At 48.2% G+C, this 14,857-nt stretch overlaps 1 protein-coding gene across 6 annotated transcripts in view; it reads right to left on the minus strand.

The window, feature by feature from the left end:
* Positions 1-14,857, minus strand: part of TENM2 (teneurin transmembrane protein 2) — a 1,211,371-nt gene that overhangs the window by 94,457 nt on the left and 1,102,057 nt on the right. For all 6 annotated transcript variants that reach the window (XM_080675628.1, XM_080675627.1, XM_080675626.1 and 3 more), the window contains one exon: positions 8,170-8,316. In XM_080675628.1, coding sequence (XP_080531754.1) covers positions 8,170-8,316 — 147 coding nt within the window. The remainder of the gene's footprint in view (positions 1-8,169; positions 8,317-14,857) is intronic.

Here is a 14,857-nt window from a genome sequence, read left to right on the forward strand (position 1 = left end):
CGTTTCTCCAGCCAAGGCAACATGCCTTCATGATATAAATGTTACCACCTGGCCACCAGCTAAGCCTGTGTGTTGATCCTTTAATTCCCTAAAATAAGTCCATAGTGATTTAAATTATTAACATTTTTTAATAGATTGTGCATTTTAGTCATAATTGTATGTTGAATATTTGATTTGTTATCTAATCAGGGGATAATATGATCCCTTAAGAGACACCGAGTAACCATTTAAACTACTAAAGACTTGATTAGAAAAAAACTGAAGGTGCTACATTAGGTAAACTCATAAACTTTGAACACTCTTTAGTTTTTTCCGAATAAATTCCGTGGTCAAATACATTTACTGGGAAGCAGTTTTCAATGGGAAAGTCTTATCATTGAGGTGACTGTCTCTGAGGCCTCTTGGCAACACCACGGATGCTGAACTGGTTTGACCCTTCTTCAGAAACAGCCCCCACATTTCGTTCGTTTTAGGAGAAATGAGAAGTTGGCTTTCGTGTGGACATGCAGTCCATCCTGGTGGTTAGCTGAAAGGCCTATTTTGAATGTTACCTTCTTAAGCCTCTGAATCCTTATCTGTAAGATGGAAAACCTAAGATGAAATAGTCTCCCAGACCAACATCTAGTGTGAAGACACAGACAACATACAAGACAGACAGAGGCACTGAGTTAGGAGTGTGACGTTGCTGAGACCAGGGAGAGGCAGAGGTGGACTTCCCAGGTGAAGACAGCCTTTTCGGGGAGCCCATGTTTGAGCTGAGAACTGAGAGTGACCAATGGGAGCCAGTCACACAGAATGCCAAGGTCAGAGCATTTCTGATCTTAGCATAAGCTTAGCACCTGCAGGAGGGGGAGGCAGGTCAGAGCGAGTGAGCAGAGTTGCTGTGGGGGTGGGGGTGGGGGTAGTGAGAGAGAAGTCAGAAGATGCTTATCGAAGGCCTCTAGGCCAAGGGGAAACATTTGATCTTGACTCTTAACTACATGAGGAATGATTTGAGGGCATGATCTGATTTACAACTTAAATCCCTCCCTCTGGCTGCCATGGGGAGGAAGAGAGGGTGAGGGTGGAGCAGCTGCAGAGAGGCCTATGGCTGTCTGTTCCCAGTACCTAGGTTGGTATTCAGCTCAGCACGGTGCTCGGTCCATGCCAGCCCTCAAAAATCTTACTGGTGGCCCTAACCGGTTTGGCTCAGTGGATAGAGCGTCTGCCTGCGGACTGAAGGGTCCCAGGTTCGATTCTGGTCAAGGGCATGTACCTTGACTGCGGGCACATCCCCGGCAGGGGCTGTGCAGGAGGCGACTGATCGATGTTTCTCATCGATGTTTCTAACTCTCTATCCCTCTCCCTTCCTCTCTGTAAAAAAATCAATAAAATATATTTTAAAAAATCTTACTGGTGATATTTTTTATATGCAAAAACATGGATTCTATCATTTTTGGTTAACCTCAATAGAATAAAAGAGAACTGTACTAAGGTGCTTCACGCCCATCATGCCCAGAACAGAAGGTTCTCTACTCAAATACGCCCAGAAAGTCAAAGATCTCCTTTCAGCAGAAAGATCCGGAACACTTTCAGCGCCCCGTTACCTTGTGGTCCACGAGGATTTCAGGTGGGGCTTGTTCTGCTGCCTCCCAAAGAAGAGAGACCAGCGCCTGGCCAGCTGGCAGTGGCCTCAAGGCCAAGTTCTCTTCTGAAGCATTAGATATACTGCTTTCCTCTCGGGAGCTAATCGGGGACTCTGTTTATGGCTCCAGCTACATTTGCCACAGGTCTTTGGACTGCAAGGGGAATCCTCAATCCAACCCAATTAATAGAGCACTGCTGCACTTATAAGCTGTCCCCCTCCCAACCAATCCATCAACATGATTTGCACACATTAATCAAGGCATTTACAATGGGTCCACCAAGCTTTATCTCTCACTGGACGAAGAAACGAGACTATTTGGACTTGAGAACCATAACTCTTCCAGAGTCCCTGAAGTCCCGAGCTTGGCTCTGCTCAATGCACCGACAAGGTGAGTTATTAATTAACAATTGAGATAAATGCCGGAATAGCATCCCTGAATCATGTCAAACCAATTTGGATGGTTATGGGATGGGGAGGGGAGGGAGGAGGCAGTGGGCAAGGGGAGGGTTTCGTCGGTTCCAAGTGCTTTGGACAGACTCCAGTGTTATTCCTCCTCATTTAGACCTGGCTGGAGTGCACGGAGCGCAGGCCAGCATCCTCATCTCTCCACCCAAGGCAGCTTCCTTGGGAGAACAAGGAATCAGGCCTCGCAGATGGAGGTGGGCTGGGAAACGCTGTTCTGAGTCCTTAGTTCAGGCAGAGAAATGGGAAAGCTGCTGGTGGGCAGAGGATCCTCACCTCAGATTTACTGATCACACAGGTCTGAGGTTTAGAAGGCCCTCCAGGGAGGCAGGCTGAAGATGCTGGGCTCACCACTGTGACGGGCCTTCCCTCCTGTCCTGCGGCCGACACCCCACTCCACGACCCTCGATTCCCTACACTCCTACTCTACTAAGGTGCTTCATGCCCATCACGCCTCACACACAGGATTCAAATAATAATAACAACATGTTTATACATCTTATCTTTTTAGAGGGATGCGAGCTCTTTGTGGACACGTGTCATATTTGTCTTAGTATTTCCAAAGTCTAACATTTAGTAAACGCTCAACAAATGTTTGGTAAACCACGAATGGCTAATGATGGATAGATGGATGGATGGATGGATTCACACTTAATGACACTTTTTAAATTCAGAAACAAACATCAGTCACCTCTTCAACTAGGAATACAGAGCACTTTTAAAGTACACTGAAGTTATTCACTCAGGAAATAAACATGAAAATATGTTCACAGTTTTTTCAATTGCTCATTTCTTCTTGAAATAAAATTCCCCTCCTCTCACTTCACTCCTAGTTTTGGGAATTCTAGGGGCAGGTGTTTGGGGCGTAGACACTGTGATATTGGGCTGGGTCAGCCCACCATGGGAAACCATTGTTTAAACAAGTTATTTTTTCAAAACACGATCTGCAGACCACATGCATCAGAATTCTCTGAGTGCCTGGTCAAAATGTGGATTCCTGGATCCCATATATGACTTAATAAATAGGAACCTGAAAGGTGAGGGCCTGGAAATCTAAATTTTAAACCAGCTCTCCAGTGTGGTTATGCAGCACCAAAGTGTGCTGAGCCCTAGTTAGAACCTCAGGGGTTATGTGCTGTGGGAATACTGTTGGTTGAGCTCCATCTATGTGGATTTAGCATTTGTTCTACAAAATAACAATACGACTGAGGTGAAAGCTAGCAGCAGCCAACACATGAGAGTACCCTCTGAGCCAGGCGCTTGTAAAATGTATTGCATGCATTTTCTCGCGGAGACGTCACACCTGTCCGCTAATGGAGGAGGCACACCTGTCCGCTAATGGAGGAGGCACCATGAAGCCCATTTTACAGACAGGAAAACTGAGGCTTTGAGGGGCACAATGACTTACAAAAGCAGGATACAAAGACTGCCTCCTGACCCCAGGCTCTTAACCCTATGATATTAGTGTCACCGATTCTGAAACCAAGGAAGTGACAGGGGAAGGAAGAAGAGGTCTAACTTCAGGGCTGTCTTGAAGCAGAACAGAGGGAACAAAGACAGCCCCGAGTGTAGGAAGGAGTTACATGATGCAAGGGTGACCTGTGGACAGGCTCAGCTTAGGAAGGGCTTTCTCCTCCCCTCCCCACTTAGGACTCCACCCACAGACTGGACAGGGCGTCGGATAGGATAGGACGGTGGTCAGCAAACTGCGGCTCGCGAGCCACATGCGGCTCTTTGGCCCCTTGAGTGTGACTCTTCCACAAAATACCACGTGTGGGCGTGCACGTACAGTGCGATTGAAACTTCGTGGCCCATGTGCAGAAGTCGGTTTTCGGCTCTCAAAAGAAATTTCAATCGTACTGTTGATATTTGGCTCTGTTGACTAATGAGTTTTACGACCACTGGGCTAGGATTCTGTGGGAGCCTCAGGCGGACCCCCAGGCTGGCTTGAAGTGATAGGAGTTGGGCTTTGCATAGACAGAGGGCTGGGGCTCCGGACACTGAGTTCGGGGTGATAAAGGGGTGTAGGGAAGGAGTAAGGACTGTCACTCCAGGCAAGACAGTCTAACAACACCTCCCCACCTCCCGGCTCCCACTTTTAGAGGAAATCCACACCCTCTCTCCTACCCCTGGCAGTGAGGAACCAAAGCTCACACCTCGGTCTTGGCGGTGATAATTAAATATTATTCGCCTGTCACTTGCTGCACATGTTGTGTGCTTTCTCAGACTTTAATGAGCTGGTATTTGCCTTCTGTAAGCAAAAATATTTCTCAGAGTCTCTTCTTTTTCAAATTGGGGTGAGCAGTGCACGTGGAGACTTCTCACTGTTAAAAAGGCGGTCTGCTTGCAGGCGTGTCTAAATCGTTTCTACTTATTTCTTCGGGGCCTCGGCAGGCAAAGCTTGGCCCTTCCGGAGCAGCCAGGGCTTCCTGAGGTTAAGTTAGCCGTCACCTGGCCGGGGCGTTGGGAGATGTTGAAAGTGATGGGAGTAAGGAGGTAGGGAAGCGGCAACATTGCTTTTGTGGGCTATTCTGAAGCATCCATCTTATATAAAAACTGCTGTTTGAAAATTTAACCCTGCTATTTTGGCTTCTGTAAATGCTTGCTTAAATTATAAGGAAAATAAGACTACTCCCATTCCAGAGAGGCCATAAACCTTCCCTGGACTAAGTTATCAGTTCTGGTGCCAGGCCAGGCCTTTGGTTGAGGTCTCAAAGCCCCAGCACATAGGGCTCTTTAAGAACTTGCAAAGGGGACTGGAAAACCCCTTATTTGGGAGACAAAGAGCTAGAAAAAGTATAAATAGGAAAGCTTCCTCCATGTTTCTTTGCCCAGAATTTGAAAGGCATTTTTCTCTGGGCCTGCGTGTAATAATAATACAGTGTGACTCCATTTCTCTAAGCGATGCTTGGTTTTTCTCTGGGTTTCTGTAACAATTCCAAGGCAACAAGTTTTCTCCTCTGAGCAGCACAGGCTACTGAAAAGATTTGAACATTTTCTCAAGTTGTCTAAGGAAGGCACTTAGTACCATTCTAGATGCATCGGGGAGAAGTTCACTCATTGGGTATAATGGACGTCTTAAGACAGTGGTTCTCAGAAAGAACCTGCGTGGGCATCCCCCCGAAATTTACTAGGAATTCAAATTCTTGCCTCCCACCCCTCTCCCGGGCCTAGAGAATGAGAAACCCTGGGGGTGGGGGCTTGCCAATCTGTGTCCATGCAAGCCCTGTGGGTGGTTTTGCTGTAAGCTCGAGTTTCAGAACTGCTGGTACTAGGGGCTTCACTCTCCCAGGTGGAAAAGGCTGTTCAGGGCTTCAATATCCATATTCGTATTCGTATCGCTATCTAGCACATTAAACTGAGGTTTTTTTTTTTAAAAAAACGTAAAGTGCTCCTAGGTGGGAAAATGATTGGTCTCTCCCAGCTCACTTTGGAAGAGTGCTCTGTTATTTCCCCCATCACGAGGTGTGTAAGAAATGCGTTCCTCGCAGCTGCTGGGAGGAAGGGGGTGCGGCATTCGCAGGGTGCCTGCTCGGACCCACCACCACGTTTAAAAGCCCACAGAGAGCCCGTTCTGAGAACTCCCCAACAGGGCAGAGCCTGGGGCAGAATTCCCACCCCCACCCGAAACAAACACAAACAAGTGACTCAATTATCGTGCTGCAGGATTGGATCTGGAGTAGATGAGGAGTAACTAATATTTATCAATAAACAGCCAAGTGCTTAGCACACCTCCCCGGGAAGTAATTAGCCATAAAAAGGATACTCCGCACAGAGGAATCGCCTCCCCAAAAAAGAACTGTTAATTGTGAATTGCTTCTGCCAGGTGAGAGAGAATCTGTGTCTGCGGCTCACCTGACATAAGCAACAATGAATGAGCTGGGAGTTTCTTTTTATAAACACTGTGCAGAGCCTGTTTTTTTTTTTTTTTTTTTTTTCTTGGCGGTTAATGACTTCCTTGGGAGGTTCCCACAACAAGGCCTTGATTGTCTTTAACATAATCACCGCCTCATTGGCTTTTGTGGCCTGCCGCTCTGCCTCTGCGCTCTGCCTCTGCCCGCTGGGAGGGACCCTGACCTGTGCCCACTGGGGAGTCCGGAAGCGCCTACCAGGCCTCCAACAGCTCTACCGCTGGGGGATTTCGGTTTTCTCCTGGTGGGAGCCTGGATCCCGGGTAGGGCTGGCCGGGAGGGCTGGGGGCTGCGCAAGGCTTCCTGGGGAGGCTGAGTCCCCCTCCGCCGTGTGCGGATTCCAGCCTCTGGCTCAGCGCTCAGCTGCTGACACTGCAACAGGGAAGGGGCAGCTTGTTTCCAGAAGAGGAAGGAGCTGGTCTTAGCAACCGCTAGGCTCCGTGAGACCACCAGGGACCGGGAGCGACAACAGGGAACCCTACGGGAAAAGGGGTGCGATGTGGCCTCTCACCCTTGAAAAAACACACACGCATTGTGTTATGTCTCACCTCACTCTAAAAGGAAGGTAAGTGCCTTCTGTTCTGGCTGTTTCAGGAAGGGAAATGAATGAACGAGCTGTGTCAGGCCTATACGCCCTTTTCTGCTGGGTGCACTCCTACTGTGTAGGTACGTTTGTTTATGTACACGTTACATACATGTGCAACTGCAGTAACACACTGTGGAAACTGCAGTGCCTAGTAAGAGGATGAGGACTATAAAGATGGAGTGTCTCACACTCTCAGTCTCCCCCAGAGGGACAGCGCTTCACGTTGGACACCCCTGGAGCTGACCCCCTGTGCAGGGGCTGACATTTCAGCACGCAGGGATCGGCACGGAGCAGGACATACACACCTTCGTTAAATCCAGCAATCGACGCATGGGTCCTCTCACACCTGGAACAATTTTGGTGGATCCCACACTTGTACTCATGTTCGGGGAACATGGCACGCTGTTCTCAGGAATTCAGGTGGCCCATATTCCACCACAGTCCTATTTGCTCCCAGAATCTTAGCACGCCGTCAGGGAATTACAGGAAAATTCAGCTCAGAGGTTAAAACAGGGGTCGGCGAACTTTTCCAGTAAAATAACACCCGAGAGAAAAATAGCTCAGGTTTTGTCAGCCATGTGGTCACTCAGGGCTGACCTCCGGGGTGAAAGTAGCTATGGCTCAGACATAACTGGACAGGCATGGTTCTGTTCCAGTAAAACTTTATATATGGACACTGAGATGTCACTTCCGCATAATCTTCACTTGTCATGAAATTTTATTCCTTAGATTTCCCCCCCTCAACCATTAAAAACTATTTTCAGCTTTTAGACCTGTACAAAAGCAGGCTGTCATTTGTCAACCACTGGTTAGAAAGTGGACTCTGAAGTCTGTGCTAGATTTGGCCCCAATTTTACTATTAGTGACTGAGCTATCTATCTATCTATCTATCTATCTATCATGTATGTATGTATGTATCCATCTATCATTGATTTCAGAGAGAGGAACAGAAAGGAAGAGAGAGATAAAAACACCAATGATGAGAATCATTGATTGGCTGCCTCCTGCTTGCCCCATACTGGGGATCGAGCCTGTAACCCAAGCATGTGCCTTGATTGGGAATCAAACCGTGACCTCCTGGTTCATAGGTCAACGCTCAACCACTGAGTCCCACCGGCCAGGCTGTGTCTGAATTATCTTTAGACAGATACATAACTGCTCTCTAGACCTCGGTTTCCTCATCTGTGAAGTAACATCCCTTAGGGCTATAGGAAGGGATGCATCACTTAGACAGCTCAGCACAGCGGGAGGCGCATTTGGTCACCAGTGGCAGAGATGTGTTTGTAACTCCCAGGCCTGAAGGGTCTGGCAGGACGGGTTACCCGAAGGCAGAGCCAGGGCCCAGCCACCTTTCTGTGCATGTGTACTTGAGAATCCAAAGCCACATCAAACCCCGGCGCCTGCAGCCCACGTCTCCAGGAGCCCCCATTGGCCCGAGGACACTGCGTTTGCTTCAAAGGAAATGTCACGACAACATCTGACAGTAGTATAGGGGAGATCTTTCAGGAAAAATGACTCGTGACGACCATATAGATGCCATGCTCTGTTCTTGAGGGGCTGGGAATTAGAAGACGCTTGCTCACCTCCCTCATTATCCTTGTTATCAGCACAGGAGGTTTCCATGGCAACGTTGCATCCGGGCCCTCTCCAGCCGGTCTGGCAGACACATTGCCAGCTGTTCTGACCCAGTGTGCATCTCCCATTGCCGTTGCACAGATCGGGGCAGCCATCTGGTTGGAGAAACGGAGAGGATGAGAAAGAGGGACGTGAGGCCGCGCTGGGGCAGCAGGGGAGCCATGCAAAGGGGGAGCAAGGTCACAGGCAGCCGCTGGGCCAGCCTCAGAGTGGGGCTGTGCCTGCCGGGGAGTCAGGGAAGCAGGCAATGCATGCAGGTGCAAGACGAAGTGGGGTCCCAGATGCAGGGGAGCCCCAATGACACTGACCTGTGTGTAGGGGACTGAGGCAACCTTCCCAAAGTGGGGAGCAGTCCAGAAAACTAAACTAGCTCTGCGCTTACAATAGGACTAGGCTAGGCTGTTATTTCCAGCCACTGGCTCAGGATGGATGCTACCTTAAAAAAAACATGTATTTTTCTTTTCTTTCTTTTTTTAGATGTGTCTTCCGCAGAAGAGAGAAAATTCCGTATTAACCCAGGAAGGAGCCAAAGTGCCCCCCATCTTTCAGAATTTTAAAGATAAACTTATATGTGATTCTCATGGGTTTCTGATGGCTAAGAACTGGATGGTTCTGCTGGCTATTTGCACCGTTTTGTAATATTTAGTTTCCAGGGGCACTTTAAAATGTTGGCTGCTTACCACTCAACCTACTCATGGCATGCCTTCAAAGCACTGCAGGACCTGAGGCCTGTGAAGGAGAAGGTGCTGAGAGACAGGACGGAGGAATGGACGTGTGCCTGGGGGGGTGGTGGGCAGTGGGGTGCAAATAATGCTTATATTGTGGTCTTCTTTTTTCGGGGGGAAAGGGAGGATATGTGTGAAATCAGCAGCCTACCTAATTCCCTAATCGCTCCAGCACCCAGACCAAGGGCAGCTACACTGTCCTGACCTGAGCCTCCGTACGCAGAGCCTGCACGAAGAAAGAAGAAGGACTGAGGCGCCATAGCGAGAAGGGATGTCTCCCTTGTGGCTCCGCCGCCCTTTATGAGATGTGGAGAGACGCACAGAGTCGGTAGGATGTGGCCACACTCGCAAAACCTACTTGCTGGCAAGAATTCCCAGATAATTTAAAAAAAAAATTTTCTTAATTTTAGGAGCTTTATTGAGGCATAATTTCCATACCATAAAATGCACCTGCTTTAAGTGTACAAAGCAGTGACTCCTAGTAAATTTACAGTCGTAATCTAGATTCGTTTTCTTATGTCATTTATATATCCCAAATGACCATTAATTTCACCCCCCCAAAAAGTTAACTTTCCTGCATCTCTCTGTCTCTCTAATTCTATCTCTTCATCTGCCGATATCTCTATCTCCATTTCCCTCTCTCTCTCTCCTAATCTCTTTCTTTTTGTTAATCCTTACCTGACAATATTTTTCCATTGATTTTTATGGAGAGAGTGAGAGACAGAGAGAGAGAGATACATCGATGCAAGAGAGACACATCGATTGGTTGACTCCCACATGAGGTAGGTGTCCTTGACCAGAATCCAACTCGGGACCCTTCAGTCCTTGGGCCAACGCTCTATCCATGGAGCCAAATCAGCTAGAGCTCTTTTAATCTCTTTTTAAACCACACAAAGTGTAGGGTGGATTGGGTCATGGCAGAGGGATCAAGAGCTTTGAAATGATGGAGGTAATTGATTTGAAGCCTTTCTGGCCCAAATCTTCTGAATCTGAAGCATTCCAGAGGCCTCCCCCTGGCATTTTCTCTCTCTCCTCTCCAGTAGCCTACACCAGAATTCCAGGAAACCAAAAGAGGGCATGCAGCAGTGGTGGGAATTTAAAGGACTCCTCCTAACAGGAAGGGTCTGGAGGGTCTGAAATTGAGTTGAAATTTACTTCTCTAAGAAGTTTTACTCCTAGATGCGGCTTCTCTCCCATCCTTTCCCATGTGGCCTGGGTCAGGATGAGAGAGCAGGGTAAGCCACAGGAGAAGCTCTGTGTGGGCAAGTCTCTAAGGAGGCTGCGCCGTCTTGAGAAGAGAAAGAAGGTCCTGGGGACTCTGTTTTCTTTTTGCTGCACAACCTGCACCGCATCCAGCGTGCACACGAAGCACCAGGCTTGCGTGGCCCTCGCAAAGCCCAGATTCACATGTCCATTCCTTCCCTACCAAGGAAGTGACCGTGGCCCAGCCTGCAACACCCGGGAGACACTCCCTGTTCTTACTGTGACAGTGCCGGGAGGGGAAGCCACCCCCACTTTCAGAGAAATGACACAGACATTTCTGCAGGAGCAAAAGGGAACTCCGGAGGAAAAGCCCCAGGGACATTTCCCAGGTCCTCCAGGAAAAGAGAATGCCTCCAGCCTCCAGCCACCTCCAGCTGTACAGTTTCCACCAGTCCAGTTTTGCGGAGCGGATCTCAGAGAGGACACTAAATGACAGACCCACCTACATTTGCTCAGCGTGCCATCTATTATATGGGCTTTGCTATTCAGCTACTTTGAGGTCTCATGTTTGATTAAAATCATGCCCAAAGTCTCAAGAGAAGCCTTATTCTGTAGGAAACCCACGTCTACTACATACAATTTAAATTTGCAAAGAACACTAGCATGCCAGTCAGAGATATGCACTCAAAATACGTATGCTCCTAGATTGAATGAGGCTCACCTCCCCCCTCCCCCACCAACCCTGCTTTCTCTTTCTCTCTTGATTTTTTTTTTCTCCTTCCCGACCAACTGAAGTGAGATAAACAGACCACAGTAGCGGGTTTTCTCCACATCATATGAGGAAGATGAAAACACGAACAGTAGGAAGCTGGCAAATCTCTGAGAAGTTTCGGGGCAGCTGGGAATTAATGGACAGGACTTTGCTTTTAGCTTGAAGAGGAAGAAAGCAGCCTTGGTAGGTGCGTGGTGTTGCTAGGCAACCCCAAGCTACCCCCAGCACAAGTTCATTCTGCTGGTGGCCTTCTGAGGATGCTGCGATGCATTGTGTCTTTAAAGTGCAAAGCCAGCTTCTGCTTAAGGGAAAACAAATGTAGGGAGCAATTAGTCTGGAGGGCAAATGGGTTATCGGATGCTGGCTTTTCCCTGGGGAAGATCCTGTCACTGGAGTTGGACTGGGCCTATGGGCTCCTACTTGGGATCCAAGAGGGCTCCCGTAGGAGACTTCTGGATTTCAGGCTAGCACTGCTGACTCCCTGAGTGCCCGTCTCCCAGAGCATGATGCAGAAGGCTTCAGGGCACAGGTGTTTAGTTCTTTGTGCAGCTAGAGAGCTGGCTGGCTGGAGACTTCTCTCTCATGAGCCTCGATCAATAATTCTCCACTGAGGCAACTTTGTCCCCCATCGTTCCCTCTGGGAACATTTGGCAATGCCTGGAGACATTTTTGTTGTTGTTGTTATTGCTGATGTTAATCCTCACCCAAGGATATTTTTCCATTGATTTTTAGGGAGAGTGGAAGAGAGAGGGAAAGACAGAGAGAAACACTGATGTGAGAGAAACACATCGATTGGTTGCCTCCAACCAGGGCCAGGGCCCGAGGAGCCTGCAACCAAGGTATGTGCCCTTGACCGGAATCGAACCCGGGACCCTTTGGTCCACAGGCCAACGCTCTATCTATTGAGCCAAACCAGCTAGGGCTGGAGACACTTTCAATGATCACATTTGGGGAGGATGCCACTGCTCAGCATCTTACAATGCATCGGTGAGTTTTCATAACAAAGACTGATCCAGCCCCAGATATCAATAGTGCTGAGGCTGAGAAGCCCTGCCCTAGACCTGAAGCTCCCTGAGGCCCGAGACTTCCTTGTTTGCTGTTGGAGCCCAGGGCCTGGCCTCATGGCACGCACATAGTAGGCACCTGAATGAATGGAAAGCAGTCAGTAGCGCTAGGTTATTTCAGCCTGGCCCTTACCTGTAGCCTCTCCTGAGAGTCCTGAGAAGATAGCATGGCCTCCTTCTCAAAGTCAAAGTCTACCTCCCAGGGAGAACTTTCAAGGGCATCAGTGATATCTTTGGCTTATTCTGTCACACTTTCAATGCCTTTGGCAGAGTGGAAATGGAACAGTTTCCAAGAATTTCTACACTCAAAATTCCAACCAGTAGGAATGAAAATCTATTGGCACAGTTACCATAGGCAGGCTTTTTGCCTTAACAAAAATTAGAGTTGCAACTGAGGTACATGCCCTTGACCGGAATTGAATCCATGACCCTTCAGTCTGTGGTCTGACGCTCTAACCACTGAACAAAACTGGCCATGGCAGAAATTTTGGGACTAAAAACAAACAAGCCCAAATACTCCCTTATACTCAGATGACTCCTGAATTTTCAACTCCACACCTGGACTCCAACTTGCATCTCAACATCTCCATCTGTTCACTCACAAGCATCTCAAACTACATAGACTTCAGCTCCTTTGTCTTCCTCCCCCCACAAACTCTGATCCCTTGATCAATGAATGGTACTTCTAGGTACCCCACTGCCCAAGCCTGAAACCTTGGAGTCCTCCTCCTTTTCCACCCTCCCTCCCACCAGCTCTCTCACCTCATGTATTTAGGCAACAACCAACTCCTACCTGTCCTTCCTCCTCCATGTCTCTGGAACCTGCCCTCCACCCCCATCCCTACTGCCACTATGTTAACCCAAGCCATGCTCAACATTGCACCGGACTCTTGTCAAACCCCCTACCTGGCCTCCCTGCCTCCAGTCTTGCATCATGATCCATTTCTCTCTGTTCCTGACACTGCTGGAAAAATTCTACAGCTTTCCACTGACCCCAGGGTGAAGTCTGAAATCCTTAACCTGCTTTAAAATCTTATATGACCTGGTTCTCACCATGCCAGCCTATCTCAATATCCCTTTAGGCTTTGGTCCAATGGAAGCCATTGGCCCGATTTCCTTTTTCCTTTCCTCATCTGCCCAACTTCAACCTATCCTTCTGATTCCCACTCAGAATTCATCTCCAGGAAGTCTTTCCAAAGCTCTCAAATCCAGACTAGCTACACCTGTCAGATACCTTTACCCTATCCTATGTTATCCCAACTACCACAATGTATGGCAATGGTCTGGTACCTCCTTGATACTAGCTAGCTCATGTAGGGGCCCTTCCTTAAGGCAGTTTACAGTTATCTATTGGAACATTGTTGTAATAAACATTCACATCATTATTAACTACAATTTGAACCGTGCCCCTAGAACTGTGCAGTGTACAACTGAACACCAGCCCTGGGCACTCCTGTTATGATGATGTAACTGTCTGGACAGGGACCACATCTGCCTCATTGACTCTTGGATTGCTAGTATTCAATAGTCAGTGGAATGAATGAATGAATGAATGAATGAATGACTTCTGACTGAAATCTGCATCTCCGATGCCTTTGGCAGAGTAGAAATGAAATAGTTTCCAAGGCTTTTTTACACTATATAATAAAATTTCAAACACTAAAAAAACCACAACCAACCTGACCACTCCCCTCCCCCTTCCCCACCCCCCAAAAAAAACAACCCTCCATCGACATACTTCCTATGTAGGCAGGCTTTTTGGCCTAACGAAAATTAGGCATGAGCAAAATAACATCTACAGCACAGTAAAAAGGGGAGCATAAACGCGCCTGAAGAAAGCTATAATTACCATAAAAGGCTTTTCTAAAAAAGCATCAAGAGATGTTCCGCCGTGTGCAGCAGTTTAGAGGTAGAAAGACGTGCCTAATGCTGTGGAAGGGGTATGGAAAGAGAAGTAGCATGTTAACGTTCAGCATCAAGCACACCTGAGAATAGCAGAGAGGCCAGCACCCTGCCCCGATAGAAATGCAAGTGCGAACACAGTCCAGGCTGCGTGGAAATGAAGACGGATGACAAGCAGAGCCGGACAAGCGAGCAGCTCTTGCTCGCTGCCGCTGCCAGAGACCACGAGGAGAGCTGCCGCGTCCTGGATTAATGCCCCGCGGAAGGTCTTTTCTGGATCAAGAGAAAACCTTAACCTTGTGTGGAGTCAGAGAGTTCTGGGCTTAAAACCTGTGTCTGCTGTCTGTGTCACCTAGAGCTGGTCGACTCAACTCTCACCCGTTAGTAAAATGATACATCTCGCTAATTAATCTTATTTATGGTCCCTCCCAACGGAATACAACCTGCTGTAAGGCTGGGATTTGTGCGCCTTTTGTTCAATGAGACACCCTCAGTGTCGAGAAGAACAGTTGGCACATAACAGACACTAAACGTTTGTTGAGTGAATAACTTAGCAGGGTTGATGGTAATACTTTGTCAGATACCAGAAGGGTTAAATGAAATGACAAAGGCAAAGGTTTTAGCCCAGAGCTCGGAACACTGTAAATCAGGCATCCTCAAACTACGGCTTGCGGGCCACATGCGGCCCGCCGAGGACATTTATCCGGCCCGCTGGGTGCCGCTGCCTGTCCTGCTTAGCAGCCGACTCGTCTCGGGCCCGCAGTGCGCATAGGAATTTGTTCATAGTTTTTTTTTTTTAAAACTATAGTCCGGTCCTCCAACGGTCTGAGGGACAGTGAACTGGCCCCCTGTTTAAAAAGTTTGAGGACCCCTGCTAAATGCTCAGTAGATAGCACCTGTTTGTGCTGCTATGATTTTTGCTGTCACAGGTATTATAATTAGCAGTAGGCGTTTTCTTCCATGCATTCCC

The sequence above is a fragment of the Plecotus auritus genome (assembly GCF_963455305.1).
Source record: "Plecotus auritus genome assembly, chromosome: 6".
In the NCBI taxonomy this organism is placed as follows: domain Eukaryota; kingdom Metazoa; phylum Chordata; class Mammalia; order Chiroptera; family Vespertilionidae; genus Plecotus; species Plecotus auritus.